The 21,121-nt window shown below is 49.5% G+C and overlaps 1 protein-coding gene across 1 annotated transcript; it reads right to left on the bottom strand.

Moving 5' to 3' along the window:
* Positions 1-16,092: 16,092 nt before the first annotated feature.
* CLDN19 (claudin 19) lies at positions 16,093-20,678 on the bottom strand (the record flags this gene model as incomplete). Its single annotated transcript, XM_082865768.1, has 5 exons — positions 16,093-16,229; positions 16,954-17,106; positions 18,859-18,943; positions 19,057-19,221; positions 20,456-20,678. The coding sequence occupies 5 exons, from the start codon at positions 20,676-20,678 to the stop codon at positions 16,181-16,183; spliced, it is 675 nt and encodes a 224-aa protein (XP_082721894.1). The 3' UTR covers positions 16,093-16,180.
* Positions 20,679-21,121: the final 443 nt, after the last annotated feature.

The following is a 21,121-nucleotide window of genomic DNA, read 5'->3' as shown; positions in this document are numbered from 1 at the left end:
TTTGACACTTATCCATGAGTTTGGTTCTCCAGCTGTGTAAGGGTTATGAATACCTCATGTTCTTGGAGACCCATGTGACTGGAGCAGAGAGTACGGAAAGTGCTATGGGCCTGTTGTCTTCTTTCGTTCTGGTCAAAATTAGGTGAGGATGCTTATGGTTTCTGTTGAACCTTGTACTAGATGACCTAGGCAGTGAGGTAAGACTTAAGGAATAGGTGGTAGTGGTAATAAACCAAAAGAGCTAGCAGTCAAGAATGGATAATTTGTTAGTAATAGTAAATGGCTAAAATTTATTTTGTATAATAAATACAGTAGTATCAGGGAAATATATTTAGGACTAACAATTTCCAAATCTCCGGGAGGAAGCAAGACCATTGAAAGACATTAAAGAAAAATGGGCATTTACGTGTTCATGAATATTGAGAATGATGTCAATCCATCTATTCAAATTAGGTTTAGTAAGGGACTTCCCTGGTGGCCCAGTGGGTAAGACTCCATGCTCCCAAAGCAGGGGACCTGGGTTCATTCCCTGGTTCAGGGAACTAGATCCCGCATGCTGCAGCTGAGACCAGGTGCAGCCAAAATAAATTTTAGAAAATCTAAAAAAAAAAAGATTAGGTTCAGTAAAAAAAAAAATTTGGTGGACTTTAGAAAAGGAAGAAGAGAGGTTGGAGGTTAGAGGAGAGAAAAAGGTGTAGTTGTCTTGGAGAATGGGAAAAAAGTATACCAGGGAAATAGAATTGCCAGCAGGTGGAGGGTTGGGTTTAACCAGAGCTTGGCCAGCTGAATCTAACAGGAGGGAAAAAGCAAAGGTAGTGAAAGTGAATGCAAGATTATAGTTGATGCTATTGTCCCCCAGCATCCACTTCCCCCATCCCCAGATCCGTGGGTGAATCCTGGGTAGCCAGTCAGTAAGAGTGCAAAGCCACCTTTGGTGATTGGAATTGTGCAGGAGTTGGCAAGTATTCCAAATTGGCCCAATGGAGTAAAAGTACTAATTTAAGGGAGCTGGAAGAATATGAGGTGGTGGCCTTAGCCTGGCATACTCAGCCTGGAGATATGTGGCAGTTCCTGGTAGTGGCAGTTCAGGTTAGGATGATGTGAGTAGAAGACAGGAGGAGGAAGACAGTACTGGACATGAAGAGGTCAAAAATAGACCATGGTGTTCAGTGAATGTTGCAGTTCCCACAAGTGTTGGTAGAAGTGGGTGTGGAGAAGGCCCAGGAATGTGAAGGAATGCTGCTGGATAGTGGGCTTAGCTTGAAAGCATGGACTGCAAGAAAATTTGTGTTTAGAAGTGGCAGTGGTGTAATAGACTTAGCCCACTACCAGATGACACAGTACTTGGTGTTGAAGAAGAAAAAAATCATCACCGAAAGGGCTCCAAGGGAAGTAGCATCCTAGGCACGAGTCTGGTTAGAGATAGAGTAAGAGAACATTCAGAGAAAAAGCCGGTGACTGAACCCAGAGGTCACAATGGAGGGTTTGGGAAGGGAGCAGTGTTGGGTCAGATGAGCAGGGGAGAGCTAATGGGAGCTGTGGTAGCAGTGAATGGGAATCTGGTAGAGATGAACAGGCAAGTGTAGCCCATGACAGGCTTAGGCCTGAGGTGCTGCTAATGGAAGGATTAGTCTGACACCAAGGCTGGTAAGCTGGCTTGTGGCTCGGGAAGGAGCATTTTTGTTAGGAATTCTGCCTCTCCCTGCTCTGAATGGTGCCTCAGATATTGGAAGGCCTGCTTACGTCCCATCAGTTTGGCAGCTGGTTTTAAAGGCTATAAATGGTACAAAGAAGTGAGTCAACTTGCACAACATTTACACCTATCCAAGTGATGTTTTAGTACTTCTTACTGGTTCGGGGCAGCCAGCTATACAGCCCTTCTGTGTGGGCTGAGAAGCTGGTGATAGGGGATCTGCATGATTTTTATTTATACCTTTTTGGCAAGGTGCAACTTGTAGGGATCTCAGTTCCCTGACCAGGGATCAAACCCGGGCCCTCAGCAGTAAAAGCATGGAGTCTTAACCACTGGACCACCAGGGAATTCCTGTGGGTGATTTTTAAATAGAATGATTTTCATTTTAGATTACTCTGGGACAAAATAGTGGCCAATTTGGACATTGCTATAGAAGTCCAGATAAGATGAGAACATAGGTAAGGCAGTAGGAAAGAACATCAGATTTGAGATGTTCTCGGAAATGGGGTTGACAGATTGAGGTGACTAGTTGAATGTGGAATGAGGAAGAGGGCAGAATGGGGCATGACTGCAGAGTGGTGATACAGATGGTGCCACTTGCTGGAATAGAGAATACACAAAGGGGAGGGGTCTGTTTGGTTTCAGATATACAGAGTTTGAGGTGTCTGGGGCATCCATAGGGAGTACGTGGGAAGCAGATTTGGAGCTAAGGAGTGAGGTGTAGGCTGAAGCTGAACGTTTGATGCTCGTCAGGTGGCTATTGAAAGCTGTGGTCATGGAGGACATCACATCAGAGCATCTGTGGAGGCCCAAAGATGTGGGGAATCCAGGAAGGGGGACGTCACAGAATCCTAGAGAACAAAGTGATTCAGCTGGCATCAAAACCAAAAGGTCCAAGAAGGTGGAGGCTGAAGTGTGTCCACTGGTGACACGGAGACTAAGGGTGAGAGCAGCCCTGTGGAAATGGGGTTGCCCCAGACTCAGCAGGTTGAGGGGTGACTAGGGCTGCTACTCCCACAGCCTTCCCCATCTCAGCAACAGCCCGTTCATCCTTACAGGTCCCAGCCAAAACCCTCAGAGTCTATCCCAACTTCGCACTTTTTCGAACACTCCACATCCAATGGGTCTGCAAACCCTGTTGATTCTGCCTTTGATATAACCAGAATTTGACCACTTCTCACCACCTCTGTCCACATGGGTCCAGACCTCTGTCATCTCTCACTTGGGTTATTGTAGTACCTGCTAGGTGAGCTCCCTGCTACCTTCCTTTTCCTGTCCCACCCCTCTCTAGTCAATTCTCAACATAGCAGCCAGGGTGTCTGTCCTCTTAAAAGCCATGTCAGACTATGGGTCACTTCTCTGCTCAAAACCTTAGAGGTTTCCATTCTTTCTTACGAACAAAGCCAGCATCCTGCAAGAGGCTTCACAGTGTGTCCCCAATTGTCCCACTCCCACTTTTCACTGCTCTCCCCCTGGTTTACTCCCTTCAAACCTCACAGGCCTCCTTTTCCTTGAATGTGCAAGCACATTCCCACCTCAAGGCCTTTACACTCCTGCCTCTTGACAGGAAGACTGTTTCCCCAGAGAACTCTAGTATTATAAATGGCTTTCTCCCTCTGTTATTTTGGGGAGGGAATGGGAAAGCCTTCCCTGACCACTCTGTTTAAAATAGCAGCCCCCTCCATGCCCAGATCTCTTGACCACCTTCCCCTGCTTGATTGTTCTCCATAGTGTATATAATCATCTGCTAATCAAAACTGCATATTTTCTGTCTTTGCTAGACAGTAATTTTCAGGGCAGAGATTTTTGTTTGTTCTGCTTTATCCCAGGATCTGTAACAAGAGTGCAGAGTAAAATCTCAGTGTGTGGAAGTTGGGAAGTGGGATGAAGGAAGCAAGGGCTGCTGCTGGAAGAGCAGATAAACTAGTTATGTTAGATTATATAATTTATGTGTCAGCTGAATAGGATGCTCTTGAGAGTGAAAGGGATTTGGTTGTCAATTACACTGGGATGAAAGGACTGCCCTAGACTGACCAGAATGGGAGTTCTGGTCACTCCAGAGATAGATAAATCTGAGGGAAGGGTCTTTTAGGATGAGACATGTTTATGTGGGGTTGAGGGAAAAGGAGCCAACCAAGCAGAGCTTTATGATTATAGTGCAACCAAATGCCTCATTTACCCTTTGCATAACATTGCATAAAATTCAATTTTCATAGATTTGAGACACCAGGATGGAAAGTGATTTGGAGTCAGAAAACCTGAGTTCCAGTCCTGCCAATGAAACTTCACCCCCAGAGTTTCAGTTTGGAGCTACCACATTCAGTACTGAACATTGAAGTGTTTCTCTAAGTAAGGTCTATGCACCACCCACAAGAAAGTCAACAGATTCCTGGATCCCACCATCAAACTGCCTAATCCAAATGCAGGGGAGGATGAGCTTTTAAAATCTTAAAGAGAGAGAAATAGTACCTGCTCCCTAAATTTCTTGCGAAGATTAAGTGAGAATACCTTACGTTTTGTTAGTGCTCAGTAAATGTTGACTTATTACAGGAATATTTTAAGGATCAACTTAGATAAGAGCTCTGAAAATTGTAAACTGAAGTTGTGGCCATGAGATTATGACTTGTAGATCTCTAACTACAGATAATATAATTGATCCAAGATGCTTTGCTCTGAAATCTACCACGTTTGTCCTGTGGCCATGCTTTCCAAGTGCTCCCAAGCCAAGGAGTAGGCTCAGCAGAGATTCTAAAGCAGTCCTGTTCCTGGAAGACATGGAACTCCTCTGACAGCCAACTTTGGCTCAAGGACACCCATGATGGCCTTGCCAAACTTCCCTTAGGCTGCATGTAGTCTATGATTCTGCTACCCACTATTCCTTCACTTAGGCTTGATGGCTCCCCTAGCTCCCTCCCCTATTTTTTGAAAGGTGTTTCCCTAATAAAATCCTTGCATTTTAATCCTATTTGGGAGTTTACTCGAGAACCCAGACTAACATCATGAGCATCACAGAAAAGCAAGGAGATAAAGCTTCTGGGAAGATGGCTGCATGTGAAACACCAGGAATCCGTCCCCCTAACTCTTGACAACCACACAGGTAATATTGGTCTGATGTAACTACTTTGGTGCTGTGGAGTCTATTGAAGGCTTGCAACATCCAGGGAAGACTTACAGTAAATTGAGATTAATTGGGGGAATTTCAGCTCTTAGTTCAGCTGAGGCTACCCATCCCCCACCCAGCTCAGCCCTATGGCAGGCAGTCGTGCACATGTTCCTGGAGCACCTTGCACATATCTTGCAGCAGCCAGGGTGAGCAATAAGGACCCCGTCCCCCAAATACTGGGGCTATGTGTTCTGACTAATCGCTCAGCTGCTTCTGATGAAGGAGATGCAAACACAGCAGCCATTGTTGTTGCACTTACCCCTGCTGTTGCAAGCCCCTCCCCTCCAGCTGAAGTGACTTCAGGGGATATAAATGGCTGGTGTCTACCGCCTCTTCATTTTAGTCTTTTTCCCCCGTTGAGAGCCAGACATTAAAGACTAGGACAATCAAAAGCAATCACATATATGGGGGAAATTAGAAAGTCACTGCACAGGCACAGGCTGAGAAGAGACCTGAAAATACCTTAAATTTACACCTCAAGCTGATGGCCCAGGGACAGCCTAGAGCAAAAGAGACAATACAGCAAACTCTGGAGAAGAGAGACAACCTGATTTCCAGGATTACCACATTATTAGATTCAGTGTCAAGTTTTTAACAACAATAACAAATCATAAGGCATACAAAGAAAAAGGAAAATACGGTCCAAAGGAAAGAAAATAAACCAACAGAAACTATCCCTGAGAATGACCTGGTGGCAGATCTACTAGACAAGGATTTTAGAACAAATGTTTGAAGATGCTCATAGAACTAAAGAAAGATGTGGGGCTTCCCTGGTGGCGCAGTGGTTGGGAGTCTGCCTGCCGATGCAGGGGACACGGGTTCGTGCCCCGGTCCGGGAAGATCCCATATGCCGCGGAGAGGCTGGGCCCGTGAGCCATGGCCGCTGAGCCTGCGCGTCCGGAGTCTGTGCTCCGCAACGGGAGAGGCCACAACAGTGAGAGGCCCGCGTACTGCAAAAAAAAAAAAAAAAAAAAAAAAAGAAAGATGTGGAGAAAGTCAAGTAAACAATGTATAAACAAAACAAATACCAGTAACAAGATAGAAAACCTAAAAAGAAACCAAAGAGTTCTACAGCTGGAAATTACAATAACTGAAAGTATTCACTAAAGGGACTCAAAGGCAGATTTGAGCAGGCAGCAGAAAGAATCAGTGAACTTGAAGATAGGAGAATGGAAATTATTGAGTCTGAGGAACAGAAAAAAAAATGTGAAGAAAGGTGGACAGAGCCTAAGGGACTTTGTGGGGCACCATCAAGCAGACTGACAGACACACACATTGTGGGAGTTCCAGAAGGAGGAGAAAAAGGGGCAAAGAGAATGTTTGAAAAAGTGGCTGAAAATGTCCAAAATTTGATGGAATACATGAATATAACCATACAAGAGGCTTAATAAACTCCAAGATGAACTAAAAAAGACCCACACCAAGACATACTAAAAACAAACTCAAAAGAAAAAGACAAAGAATCTTGAAATCAACAAGAAAAAAGCAATTCATTACATACAAGGGATTCTCAGTAAGATTATCAGAAGATTTCTCAGAAACTTTGGAGGCAGAAGGCAGTAGCTGATATATTAAAAGTGCTAAAAGAAAAAACTGTCATCCAAGAATCCTATATCCAACATATCACAAAAGGACAGATTCCGTATGATTCCATTTATATGAGGTACTTAGATTAGACAAAATCACAGACAGAAAATAGAATAGTGGTAATGAAGAGTTATTGCATAATAGGTATAGAATTTCAGTTTTGCAAGATGGTAAGAATTCTGGAGATGGGTGGTAACAATGTTTGCACAACAATATGAATATATTTAATAGCACTGAATTGTACACTTTAAAATGGTTTAGACAGTAAATTTTGTTATGTGTATTGTACCACAATAAAAAATTGAAGCATGATGGTAAAGATGCTGAGGAAAGGTATAGAGAAGAGTAGGCTTGAAACAGAAAACTATTCAATAGTTTTAGGGTCTTATAGTGATTGTCAGATTCTGTACAAAGGGAATTTAGATGGCCTAAGGAAGAAAAACTTTAGTGGAAACAACCAATATTTAAAGGCTTTTTCATTTGTACATCATCTTTCTTTCCCAGTTTTGTAAAAATATCACAAAGCAAGATTCATGTGCTCATTATACAAGTTTTGGGGTATGTATTTAAATTAAAACTTAAAAATTTTTTTAAAAGGAAGTGATATAATAATTTTAAGCCAACTATGGTATTTTAACATTAATTTTTTTTTTTTCTTTTTTTTGCGGTACGCGGGCCTCTCACTGTTGTGGCCTCTCCCGTTGCGGAGCACAGGCTCCGGATGCGCAGGCTCAGCGGCCATGGCTCATGGGCCCAGCTGCTCCGTGGCATGTGGGATCCTGCCGGACCGGGGCACGAACCCGTGTGCCCTGCATTGGCAGGTGGACTCTCAACCACTGCGCCACCAGGGAAGCCCAACATCTAATATTGTTTTGTTAATTTTGATTGTCATGAACAATCACTTTCACAGAACAGGAAATAATAAAAATGTTCTACTTGACTAATAATTTTTAAATGTATTCTAAAATTATGTGAGGGCACTCTGACAAGATGACTTTTCCACTTCTGGTAACGTTGGACCAACTCTTCTGCTGAAGACTGCCAAGAACACTAGGCAAATAACGTAAGCTGCCACAATTCTGAGAACTGGGCTCAGGGAACTGGGAACAAACTGACCCTGGAACTGAAGACTAACTACTTAATCAAGATGACGCTGATCAGACCATTGGTCTTGACCAATTTCAAGATGACTGTCAGAGCTGACTGTGCTGTTTCTGCACGTAGCCCCCTCCCTTCACCTATAAAAGCTCTTACCCACTGATTGTCAGCTGATCTGGAAGTTTAAATGTTTGCTGGTCCGGGCTTCCCTGGTGGCACAGTGGTTGAGAGTCTGCCTGCCGATGCAGGGGACACGGGTTCGTGCCCCGGTCCAGGAAGATCCCACATGCCACGGAGCAGCTAGGCCCGTGAGCCATGGCCGCTGAGCCTGCGCGTCTGGAGCCTGTGCTCTGCAACGGGAGAGGCCACAACAGTGAGAGGCCCGCGTACCACAAAAAAAAAAAAAAAGTTTGCTGGTCTGGAAGAGGCAGCTGTACTGTGCCAGAGGGAAAAATCTGGAGTCTGGGCCACCAATTGTGTGAACCCTTGTACACTACCTCACGATTTGAGAGGAGGACTTTGAATGGTTGTACCGTGGTAGTAAATTAAACCAACCCTCACATAGATTGCAACCTGACTTGGAGTCAGGTGGGGGCCCAGAAATCTCAAGCCCTAAAGTTGCATAAAGTTGATCCTGAATTGCTGGTTCCACTCCCCCCACCCCAGGCACCAAGCTAAAGCAAATAAAATATTATCTGTGGAAAATTATATAATCCTAGGCTTTGAATTATTTCTACAGATACTTTCCAAGTGCCAAATCAAGCATATATTCAAAGATAACTGGGTCTACAAGGAAACAAGTCATCATGAACAAGGACCAGCAGAAACAGCAGACAATGAAAAGACCCACAGGAAGCCCAAATACCGAAAATACCAGACACAGAATGTAAAGCGACTACGTTTACTACACTCATTAGATAAAAGGAGAAGCTTGAACATTTTAGAAGGTGTTATGGGCTGAATTGTGACCCTCTCCAACCCAAATTCATGTATTTAAATCCTAACCCCAGTGCTGCCAAATGTGACTTATTGGGACATAGAGTCTTTAAAGAGGTAAGGTTAAATGAGATCAAGGAGGTGAGGCTTAATCCAATCTACCTGATGTCCTTATAAGAAGAGGAGATTAAGACATGGACACACACAAGGAAGGACCATGAAGGCACCAGAAGAAGGAAGCCTTCTACAATCTAAGGAGAGAAGCTTCAGAGTGAAACCAACTCTGACACCTAGATCTTGAACTTTCAGCCTCCAGGAAGGTGGGGAAATAAATTTCATAAAGAAGGGAACCAGAGACTGTTTAAATTGACACAGCAGATTTTAAAAGATTAACCAGGTGGAAATCTGAGAACATAAAAATACAATACACCAAAGAAATCAATGAAGAGGTTCAGAAGCTGATTAAACACAGCTGAAGATAAAATTAGGGAATTCCCTGATGGTCCAGTAGTTAGGACTCAGCGCTTTCACTGCCAAGGGCCTGGGTTCCATCCCTGGTCTGGGGACTAAGGTCGTGCAAGCCGCGTAGCGTGGCCAAAAAATAAAACTTAAAAAAATAATAAAATAAAATTAGTTAACTGAGTGATAGTTGAAGGAAATCATCTGTAATGAAGTACAGAAAATTTAAAAAAGGGGAAAATAGAGGCTAAAACCTAAGAGATAGAGAATATAGTAAGAAAATCAACCAGTCTGTAACTGGAGTCACAGAAGAAAGAAAAAATGAGAAAACTGAAGAGATAATGGCTGAGACTCAGTCAGAAATGACGGGGGTGGGGAGAGGGGGAAACACCAAAAGAAAGAGTCAAGGGCTTCCCTCGTGGCGCAGTGGTTGGGAGTCCGCCTGCCGATGCAGGGGACGCAGGTTCGTGCCCCGGTCCGGGAAGATCCCACATGCCGCGGAGCGGCTGGGCCCGTGACCCATGGCAGCTGGGCCTGCCCGTCCAGAGCCTGTGCTCCGCAGCGGGAGAGGCCACAACAGTGAGAGGCCCGCATACTGCAAAAAAAAAAAAAAAGAGTCAAGAATTCCAAAGAGGTTAAATAAAAAGAAATACACATCTAAACACATCAAAAATTGTACCACAATTTTTTTAAAAAAAAAAGCAAAAGAGGATATATTACAAGGAACCAGGGGAAAAAAAATTACTTTCAGAGGAGAGACATTTAAGCCATTTCATTCCTCAACAGAAACAATGGATGCCAGAAAATAGTAAAATTATAGTTTCAGAGTAGTAAAACGATATCTTCAGCAACCTGAAAGAAAATAATTGTCAACCTAGGATTCTATACACAGTAGGATATGAAGGTGAAAAAAAGACATTTTGAGACAAAAATGGAGAACATTCACAAGCAGCAGACCTGCACTAACAAGCCGAAGATAATGATCCCATTTGGAATATTAGGAGATAAAAAAGGAATGAAAAGCAAAGAAAGAAGTCCTAAACCAAGGCTGCCTACCTCTGAGATGGGGTAGAAGGAAAAGCTGCCTTACACTAGAGAAAAGTAGGAAACTCATTACTAGGATCCTGAACAGATACAAAACAGAAGTCTGCTGCCTGATGGGAGGGCAGGAAACTCCCTCCCCCGCAAGCCCCACTGTCATTATGAGGCAGAGTTCAGATGTGCATGTGCACAGGGCCTGTCTATGACTAAGGCTGAAGCAGAACTGAGAAAAACTCCCTGCCACCAACATGAGCCTTGCGTCATAAAGCGAGCAACGGCCAGCTGCTGCTGGGGAAGGGGCAGGAGCATGGAGACAGATTCCCTCTTGTGCAGGCATGCAGGAAGTGTTGAATGCTAAAGCTCAGGAACACTAAGCAAAACTCTGGATTCCAGGTCTCAAACTAAGCACTCCAGGTATCAGCAGCCCACTATCATCAGAAATGAGGAATTGATTAGATGTGCTTATCAAATGATGACACAGCAGAGGAAAAAGTCATGAACTTGGTAAGTTGGTAGAAATTATACAAACAAAACAGAGGAAAACATGGGAAAAACAGAACAGACTCTCGAAGAGCTGTGACACAATATTAAGCATGTGACTGAAGTAGCAGATGAAGACAGGAAAAATGTAGCAGAAGAAATGTTTGGGAAAATAATGGCTGCAAATTTTCCAAAGTCAGTGAAAGGTAAAAAAACCACAGAGCCAGGAAGCTCAGAAAACCCCAAGCAAAATGAACACAGAGGAAAAAACACACCCAGGCACTTCATGGTCAAACTTCTGAAAACCAGAGATGGAGAAAATATGACAAGCAGCCAGAGAGAAACAAAGGAGCAAAAATAAGAGCTACAGCAGGGTTTTCATTTAAAAACTAAGCTAGAAAGCACTAGCATGACATCTATAAAGTACTGAAAAGGATGGGGGAAGTCAACCCAGAATTATATACCCAACAAAATCATCTCTCAAAAATGAAGGTGAAATAAAGATTTTGTTTTCATCGTAGGTGAGTTCAAAGCTTTCATTTCCATCTCCATCTTTGGAGGCATTTTCAAGTACCCTCTTAGAAGAGTGGCTTTCCAGTATTCTAGCTTTCCCTTAGACTTTTTAAAAAAAACTTTCAATCTTGGGCTTCCCTGGTGGCGTAGTGGTTGGGGGTCCGCCTGCCGATGCAGGGGACACGGGTTCGTGCCCCGGTCCGGGAAGATCCCACATGCCGTGGAGTGGCTAGGCCCGTGAGCCATGGCCGCTGAGCCTGCGCATCCGGAGCCTGTGCTCCACAACGGGAGAGGCCACAGCAGTGAGAGGCCCGCGTACAGCAAAAAAAAAAAAAAAAAAAAAATTTCAATCTTGAGATAATTTCAAACTTTAGAGAAAAATTTCAAGAATAGGTCAAAGCATTCCTGCATGCCCTTCACTTAGATTGCCTAATTAATATTATACTGCAACGATTTGCCTTGTGACTCTTTCTTCATGTGTATTTATGCATTTTTTTTCCTGATGCCTCATTATTCTTCTAGTACTTGTGTGTGATTTCCTAAAATAAAAGGACAATGTCCTACAAAACCATCTGTTCACAGTGAACTAACTTTGATATAGTACTATCATCTCAACCACAGACACCATTCAAATTTCACTGGTTGTCCCAAGAATGTCCTTTATAGGTCCAAGATGATTCATTGCGTGTAGCTGTAATATCTCTTCAGTCTCCCCGGTCTTTGCTTGTCTTTCGTAACTTTGACAGTTTTCAAGGGTACTGGTGGTTATTTTGTAGAATAACCTCAATTTGTATCTGTCCATCTTAAGTAGACTCAGTTTATGCACCTTTAGCAGGAATATCACATAAATGATGCTGTGTTCTTCTCAGTGCATTGTATCGAGGGACACACAGTTTTGCCTTGTCCGATTACGGGTGGTGTTAACTGTTTTCATTTAAGATATGCCTGCTACGTTCATCACTGCAAAGTTAAATATTTTGTACTTCTTAGTTAATATATTACTTGGCATTTACTGTAGAGCTTTTTCTTCTTACCCACTTATTTATTTATTTATATCAGTATGGACTAGTGGATTCTTATTTTTTGATTCATGGAGTTAAAATCCATTACTGTTATTATTTACTTTGATACTCAAATTGTTTCAGATGGAGCCAGAGGGAACCCCTTTAGTCTGGCTTCTGTATCCTTTAGACATGTCACCATCATTCCTTGAGCACGTTCTTACTTTCTGGAACGAGATGATCCAAGTTTATTTTGTACTCTCCTTACCCCAGCCCTCCAATCCGCCATTTCTCCCTGGAGTTCTGCTACCTTTTAGTAGAGAATGGTATTCAGAAATCAAGATATGGGTTTGCCCCTGGGGCTCATTGTTCTTGGCCTGTCTAGGGGATAGAGCTCACAGATATATGTACAGTCGACCCTCAGCACCCATGGGGGATTGGTTCCAGGACACCCAGCCCCCTCCCCCACCAACCACAACCATACCGAAAATCCCCGGATGCTCAAGTCCCTTATATAAAAAAAATGTAGTGCAGTCGGCTCTCCATCTTTCCAGGTCCGCATCCATGGTTACAGAAGGCTCTGTGTATGTATATCGCACACATGTACATACACACACAACTATATCTATTTCTACATTTATCTACATATATAAAAAGCTGTGTGTTCATCCAGATACCTCCAATTCCAATCCAACTCCACAAGATTTATTCTAGTCTTCCTCGTTTCCATCTTTGTAAATCCGTTCTCTGACAATGAGAAGCCTGGCTCCCATTATTTTCAGTGTATTTACTTATTTGTTCAATCCCCTTATACGTAACCAATCCCTGACCCTGCCAGCCAAGGACTCTTCAGCTTTGCGGTGACCACATGGGCCACTGCACAGAGAGGGAGAGGCAGTGCTTCGGGTTTTGACTGTGATTCCATAGCATCGTGTCAGCCCTTTGATGCTTTGAAGAATTGTTTACCCTTTCCTCAACACTTTTTTCTTCTTTTTAAAAAAATTGTATTGAAGTACAGTTGATTTACAATGTTGTGTTAATTTCTGCTGTACAGCAAAGTGAATCAGTTTCCTCCACATTTTTAGTTGTTTTCAACAAGACTGTTGTCCAGAATAAAATTGCCTGCAATGGTCTCATAAATTGAATTAAATATTGTTTTCATGTGCTCTACGAGGGGAAAAGGTCAGGAAGCACTGCTTTGGGTGTTGTCCATTCTCCATGGCCAGTGTCGCCTGGATCAGGTTTCGTTGTGGTTCCCCATAAGCTTGGCCAACTCTAGGCAAAATCTTAAATTGAATCACTTTCATTACATCCAGTATTCAATGGTAGCTCAGTTGCAATTCTCAGTTGAAATCTAGAAAAGGAGAAGCAACACACAGCTCTCCCTAGCCCAAACTTCAGTATGTGTAGGAGTCACCTGGAGGTCTCCTTAAAATGCTGAATCTGTTTCACCTAGTCTGGGGTGGGGCCTGAGATTCTGTATTTCTAACAAGTTTCCAGGGGATGCGAATCCTGTGGTTGGAGAGCTGTGCTCTGAGTAGCAAGAGTCTCTATTCATCACCTTTATTCCAGTGGTCAGCAGGGAGGATACTAAATTATACAACCAGTAAAACTTAGACGTATTTTTGTTTGTTTGTTTGTTTTGCGGTACGCGGGCCTCTCACTGTTGTGGCCTCTCCCGTTGCGGAGCACAGGCTCCGGACGCGCAGGCTCAATGGCCATGGCTCACAGGCCTAGCCGCTCCGCGGCATGTGGGATCCTCCCGGACCAGGGTACGAACCTGTGTCCCCTGCATCGGCAGGCAGACTCTCAACCACTGAGCCACCAGGGAAGCCCAAACTTAGACGTATTTTTAACCTTTAGATTTTTTTCATTTGCGCACACACACGCACACATGCGTGCAGAAGAGCGGAGTGAACCCCTAAGTACCACTGGCATTTACCAATCTTATTTTATAATTTCTCCTGCCCCTGACCTTTCTATTCCTAGAGTATTTTAAAGCAAATCCAGCCATTATATTGTTTCAGTGTGCACCTCTGACAGACAAGGCTTAAAAAAATAATAACCACAGTGTCGTTATCACATAAAATAAACAATACATATAACCCAAAATTAACCATAATTCCTTGACATCATCTGATACTCAGTTCCTATCCATATTCTCAGGTTCAGGCAATAGATGAGTGCACTGGTCAGCTGCTCCAGCTCCCAGTTCACTCCCCTTAGCTGAACACCTGTTGCCACGGTACTTGGGCTTTCCTTCGGGGCTGAGGGCACAGGTATATCCCTCCCCAAACCGTCTTTTATGGCTTGCCAATTTCATTCTTGGAGGAACTCTGCTAAGAAACAACAGCGCAAGCTTTAGGATCATGCCCTTTGACCCACCTTCCTGGGTCTCCTCTCAGCCCTCTAGCCTTGAGGCTGGGACAGGAAACAGGAAAGCTGGACAGTTCGCCCTGTCACAGGTTGGCAGCCGAGGTGACCGTGATGTAGACATTTGAAAGAGGAGAGACTGGGGGCATGGGGGAGGGGATCAGGCCTCCCAAACTCTTGTAGCTGCAAACTCTAAACTTTTCCCAGGCATCCTCCCATTGCCAGGACCCCACTCCGTTGTTAATCAGTGTACTGACTGGGTTGTGAGTGGTCAGCTGACTCTCCAGCTCTCCAATCTCTGGCTATAGCCACAAAAGTTTTCTCCTCACGAAGGATCACACGGAAGCTTGTTTCCACCCTGCCTTCGTGCTGCCCGCTGGCCCAGAGCTTGTCTCTCTCACAGCCTATCTCTGAAGCAGCCAGCACACTCTATCCCGACATTTTCCTACCAAGTCCCAAGCCTCTGGTGGTCCCTGAACCGCAAGAGATGACACGTGGTTTCCCAGCCAACCGCTTCCTGACCAGATAGTGAGGGCGTCCGAATCCCCCGCCTGGGACAGAGAGGCCAGCCTCTGGGCTCCACACACCACCTGCTCAGCGACACCTGGAACAGGAGCCCTCACTGCGACGCTCACTTTCTAGGTTCCAAATTTGGCATTAGTCGGGGCTCTTCTGGCTGTGTGTGACAGAAATCAAACGCACAATTGTTTCAGCCAAAAGGGGTTTATTTCTTGAGAGGGTGTGTGGATCTCATGAAACGGCCTGGTCCCAGGAAAGGCAGAGGGAAACGGGCTTCCTCTCTTCTGTCCCGCCTCTTCTTGGACATGAGACCCCCCTCAGAGGGGCAAGAAATGTCGGCCTCCCAGCCCCAAACTTTGGGCCTCACAGAAGTACCCTCAGTGCTGCTGACCTCAGATGCCCAGGTCCACCTCAGTCCCATTAGGTTGGGACACCTGGGGTGGGGGGTGAGCTAGGCATCAGCTCCCCAGGTGACTCGAATGTGCACGCCAAGAGCCGCTGCTTTATAGCGTCAGGCACCCAGAGACACTCTTCTGTAGTTCTCGCTCACAGTTCCGGGGGCCAGGGCTCAGGGGCCCACCCCTGAGACGCCCCTGAGACGCCCCTGTGTACGTGCAGCCGCTGCCACGCTGGGGCGCCTGTGGACGATCCCACAGCAGCTCTGCCATCTGCTTCTCCCCTCTCACCCCTACCTTCTCCTGGAGAGTGCATGCGCGATAGTCATCTTGTCTGACCACCTCTCAGAGGCACGTCAGGGGAGAAGGCTGAGCTGCGTCCTTAGGATCTGGTGACTTGGTGGGAGACGTCCCAGGACAGGTGGTGGAGGAAGCCAGGACAGAGCTGGCTGAGGGCAGGGGAAGGCAAGGGACAGTTCTTTCCAAGAGCTGTGGCCAGCTCTTTCCAGTCAGGAGAGACAGAGGGCAGAGGCCAGAGAGAGACTCAGGGTCCCGGGAGGATGTCTGGGATGGAAGAGGCCTGAGCATGAGGGCAGGGGCTGATCTGGGCTAATTTTCCCTTGACTGGGGGTCTCCAATCAAGGAGGTCCTGGGTGCCAACCCAAGGGCAGCTAGGGAGGTTCCTGATCCGCTTGGATGCGCTGTGTAACCCACACTGGGTCTGTTTCCCTCTCTTTTTTTTTTCCCAAGGACCCCAGGGACCAGCTCTGACCTCTCTGAGCCAGGCCCCACCCTCATCATACCAGGGACAGATCAAATGACACCACACTCAGGGCTGGATGTTCACTTTTCTTTCCAAAAGATACCAAGCACCCGGTCTAGGTGTGGCAGTGGGACAGAGCCAGGCTGGGGAACCTGGACATTACACACCCAGGGGGCCCTTGGTGGAGGCAGACAATTTAACAACTGGTCTGAAAGTCAAAAGAGAGGAGAGCTGGTTAGCGGGGGTAGCAGCAGGCAGTGGGGGGTGGCAGGGGCTATGGGGTTCAGGCACGGACCCAGGGACTGGCCAGTGTGGCTCACAGCAGCCCTGCCGGGGCCCATTTCTGGGGCAGGGGTGACATGGCCTGGATTAGCCATCTGTGTGGATGTCCATGCAGCACTAGGCATACTGTGAAACCTGAATTCAGAGGCAGCAGGGCCAGGCCTCCTGGTCTCTCTGAACCTGTTTCCTCGTGTGTAAGTGGGGGACATTGGCCCCCGGCACTGCCTCCGTGGGGTTGCTGTGAGGAGCCTATGGGCCGGGGGAGGCAATGGGCTCTGGTCACCCCAGGACACTGGGCACCCAGCTTGTCTTTACTGCTGTGTCCTCGAGGCCCAGCACAGAGAAGACACTCACACAGCCTGTCAGTGAGTAAATAAGTGGTCGTGAAAGGGACTGCAGCTGGCCGGGGTGTGGACAGGTCCGTGCCGTGCTTGCACCTGTGACGGCCGTGCGTGTGCGCCTCAGGGCTGGGGCCTGCCTCCCACCTCTCTCTGAGTGTCTGGGTCTGAGTCTCAGAGCACAGGGTGGGTGCCTGGGTTGGGGACAAGTTGCTCAGAACCTAACCGAGCTGGGGGGACACCCTGCGCCCTCCTGGCCCCGCCCGGGGTGCTGGCAGGGGCCGGCGGATGCTGCGCGGGGCTCAGACATACTCTCGGGCAGCCGCCGAGGGGCCGGGCCGGTAGGGCTGCGGGCTGCTGTTGGATCTCTCGGGCTCCTGGCACGTGCAGCAGAGGAAGGAGCCGCCCAGCATGGCCAGGCCGGCGGCGGCCCAGCCCAGAAACAGGGCTGGACCAAACTCGTACCTGCAAGGGGTGGAGGACGCCATCAGGTGTGCCTGCGCCTCCGCCCTGGCAGAGCAGAGGGAGGGCTGGACGTGGGGAGCTGAGGCTGGGGCCTCACAAGCGTCCTCGGACTCGCCCGGTAAGTTGGGATGAGCGCTCATCTTTCCTCCCGCCCCTGCCCCATCACATCAACACCACCCGGTGCGACCCAGCTCAGGCTGGGCTGCTCCGCGCAGCCTCGAGCCCCTTTCCTCCTCCGGCCAGATGAGGGGGCGTGGGGGGGGCCCGCCAGGCCCGTCGGGGAGAGGAGGGGCGGGGCAGTCCTGCCACCTCTCTCGGTCACGGTCTGGCCCACGGCCCTCGCCGCCGGGCTCCCGCCGCCCTCTGGAGAAGGCCAGACTCCTCCGCCGGCTCCACCTGGCACTCCGGCCTTTCCACCCACAAGCCCAGCGGGCCAGCCCGGCGCCCCCTCTGCAGCGTTCGGGTCTCCCCACCTCTGTGCCTTTGCACGAGGCGCCCCCTGCCGGAGTGTCTGGCCTCCGGTGCTCCGCCTCCAGGGCCCAGTTAGGATGCCACCTTCTCCGAAGGCTCCCCCTGACCCCCCTCCGCTCGCCGCCTGGCGCTGACTCTCACTGGGTGGCTGTTCAATTCCTTGTTTGTCTGGCTCCCTGGGGAGCAACTTGAGGGCAGACAGCACCGGATTCATCCATGTGCCCAGGGCCCAGCACAGGACCTGCAACTCAGGCAGCCTTGCGGGGTGTTGAAGGGACAGGAGCAAGCTCAGCTTGCTCCCCAGGGATCTCCGAGCGGAGCTGCCTCTTGCTTGGCAGGTTTTCGTGGCTAGAGCTGCCAGCCCCAGGGAATGAACCTCACTCCTGAAGTCTTCATTTCCTCCCCTCTCCACTCTGCTGCCTCCTCCAGGGAGCCCTCCTGACTGCAACAACCCAGGCATCTCTTTTCTCATTCTTCTTCCACCCCAGGGCCCAAGGCCTGTTGGGATGTTTGGGGTTGAGACTATCCCGTTCTCTGCTCCCCACAGAGCTGAGAGGTAAGGAAGGGGCCGGGTCCTTCACAGAGCTCCCTATTCGGCCCCCATACCCTGGCCTTATAAGTCCTGACCACTCTAGCTCCTAAATATCTCTGGGCCTACTCTCCACTGCTAGCCCCTGGCCCCAAGCCCTCTGCTCCAGACCTTTTCATCAGCACCTTACTGGCCTTGCTCCCTCCCCACCATTCTGCACACCACAGCCAGAGGGACTGTCCTGCCTTCCACACCAGGACACGGCAAAAAACCTTCCTATGGCTGCAAGGCCCTCTGTCATCTGCCCTTAGGACTTTTCCAGCCTCACCTCTCCGGCCCGAAGTCACTGTGCCTCCTACAGAAATAACAGTCCAGGCACTGTGCTAAGTCCCTTACCTGCACCATCTCACAGAACCCTCACAACCACACTGAGCTCCGTCCTCGGTCCTAGCTGCCTTTTACAGGGGAGGAAACCAGGCACAGAAAGGTTAAGGAATTTGCCAGTCACACAGCCAGCCCGTGCAGAGCTGGGATTTAAATCCAGAGCCACGGCATTTAGCTACTGGGGTGGCATTCAGGGCCCAGCCACAGCTGCTCCCACTCCAGAGAGCTTATCAGTAACAGCACCTGGGGCTCGTCCGTCCCCTGTTTCCCCCTCCAAGTGCCCTGCTGGACAAAGGCCAGTGGTCCCAGAGGAGGTGGAGTGGGAGGCCCAGCCTGTTCCCTGGCCCAAGCCATGCCCTGGTGCTCACCTGGCGTTGACGGGTGTGCTGGGGTTGAAGAACTCCTGGGTCACCAGTGTGGCATACCACGAGACGGCCGTCAAAGTGCAGAGGCCTAAGGACAGGGTGGGGGGGGGGGGTCTCAGCTCTGCTCTGGCCTCCAGAGGGCCCCCCAGGATGGGGCTACCTGCCACGGTCAAGAGGATGGAGGAGGAGCCAGGCACTCACCCGCCAGGAGGAATAGGGCACCCCCAGCGATGGCCACTCGGCCCTTGGCGGTGGGGTTGCTGTCTCCGACCCGGGTGCACTTCATACCGATGACACTGAGGACCATGGCCACGAAGCCCAGGAGCACGGCCACCACCATCAGGGCTCGCGCTGACTGGATGTGACCTGGTTGGGGTGGGAGGGACTGAGCGGGGGGCGGGAGAAGTGGGCGGGTGGGAGGAGCCCAAGATGGGAGGGGCGGGAGCTAGAGCAGGACGCTCCTCCTGGGCTACTACCTGCGGCAGGTGTGAGGGGATCCTGAGGGCTCAGGTGACTACAGGGCATGAGGGCAGAGTGTGGAGGCTGAGCCTCACCATTTAACCCCACCGTTCGCTCTCCCTGGCAGGTTCTTCCAGGTCGTGTGTGGTGACAGGGTGGTATGAGTTCTCCCATCAGCTGCTTTCCAGCCAGGCGCCTCCCTTTGGGGCCCACCCCTCCCAGGCAGCGGGGGGCAGTTTCTCCTCAGGCCTTTCAGATTCACCAGAAAGAGGACCCAGGGTGTCTGAGGCCCAGCTCAGCCCAGGTTGGCCCTTGGACAGGGATGCCTCCCCCACTGTCCATTCCGACTCTAGTTACCTTCCCCTGTGCCCTTTGAGTCACCCATGGTAGCTGTATGCCTGCTGCCGGCGTCAGTCCCGGGCCTGGGGGGCAGCTCAGGGGATCTGGGTCCCTGAGGGAGGCCAGATGACCTGCCTGGTCCGGAGTGGTGGGGGCCATGTGACAGCAGCCCAGCTCAGGCCTGTGCGGCCCCGGGGCGGAGGGCAGGCGGGTCGGCCCCCAGCCAGGGGTAGAGCTGCAGTGGCGCCTGTTTACGAGCCAGCTTGTCAGGCTCAACCCCTACACCCCGGGGGGAGGAGAGCCACCGTGTGCCCAAGCGCCTGGGTGCGGACCTGCATGTGCACGTGTGTGGCTGTGTGTCTGTGCGTGTGGGTAGGTGTACCCGGGTGCCGGCATACTCGTCTACATGGCAGGACTGGCAAGTAGGTGTGTGTGCACAGTGTATCTGCAGAGTATGGAGAGAAATGGAGGGAAGGGTCTTGATTTAGAGCCTCTGAGTGCCGGGCACTCATCTCCTCTGACCCAGAGTCCTGTGAAAGTCCTAGTCCCCTTTCCAGAGGAGGACAGAGAGGGTCAGTGACTCCTTCAAGGTTACAGTGGAAGAGCTGGCATGTGGACCCATGGCTGCTGGAACCTAGAGCCCCTGCCCCCAGGAGGGCCAGGCTGGCCTGGATCTTCATGAGTGCACGGGAGGCAGGGGCTGCAGAGGGCAGCCCAGTGCAGACAGCAGACCGTGGGAAAGCTTGCTCCGGACCTCCCAGCCCCATATCCACCTCCCCATCCCAGTGGGCGTGAGGCCTACCTTCCAGGGCAAGCAGCGAGTCATAGAGCTTGCACTGCACCTGACCGGTGCTCTGGGAGGCGCAGGACATCCAGAGCCCTTCGTAGAGGCCCACGGCGGTGATGATGGCATCGCCTGCGTAGGAGGACTGCTTCCACTGCGGGAGCGCTGTGCTGGCAATGATGCCCACCCAGCCACCCAGGGCCAGGAAGTAGCCCAGGAGCTGAAGACCTGAGTTGGCCATGGCCCAGGGGAGGGGATAGGGGTTCCAGGGCTCAGGGCTGGGCCAGGGTCCCTGGGGGGGCCGAGGTCATGGCCAGGTGACAGGAGCAGCTGGGTTGGGGGTGGGGTGCAGCAAGTGGTCAGAGGCTGAGAAGGAGAGGTGACAGCCCTGCAGTAGCAGCAGCAAAGGCAGTGGCTTCAGGCTCTAGAATGCTGGGGGAGGCCTGAGCTGGAAAGGCCAGGGGCCCGCCCACAGCCGCCACCTAAGCCAGGGCAAGGTCCCCAGCAAAGCTCCTGCCCAGCCCCCGGGGGGTGGGGGGTGGGGCGTGGCCAAGGTGGTGCCCCTCCCCAGGGATGGAGAAGGGAGGGGCTGGGAGGAGTGACCCCCGGCTGGCTCTCAGGGCCTTTCCCCTAGGGAAACCCCTTTAGGAGCCTGATAAGAGTGCCCTAAAATTCTCCTAATTC

The sequence above is a fragment of the Leucopleurus acutus genome, assembly GCF_964270905.1.
Source record: "Leucopleurus acutus genome assembly, chromosome: 2".
In the NCBI taxonomy this organism is placed as follows: domain Eukaryota; kingdom Metazoa; phylum Chordata; class Mammalia; order Artiodactyla; family Delphinidae; genus Leucopleurus; species Leucopleurus acutus.
The sequence above is the reverse complement of the archived record's forward strand: the minus strand, read 5'-3'. Positions and strand labels throughout refer to the sequence as shown.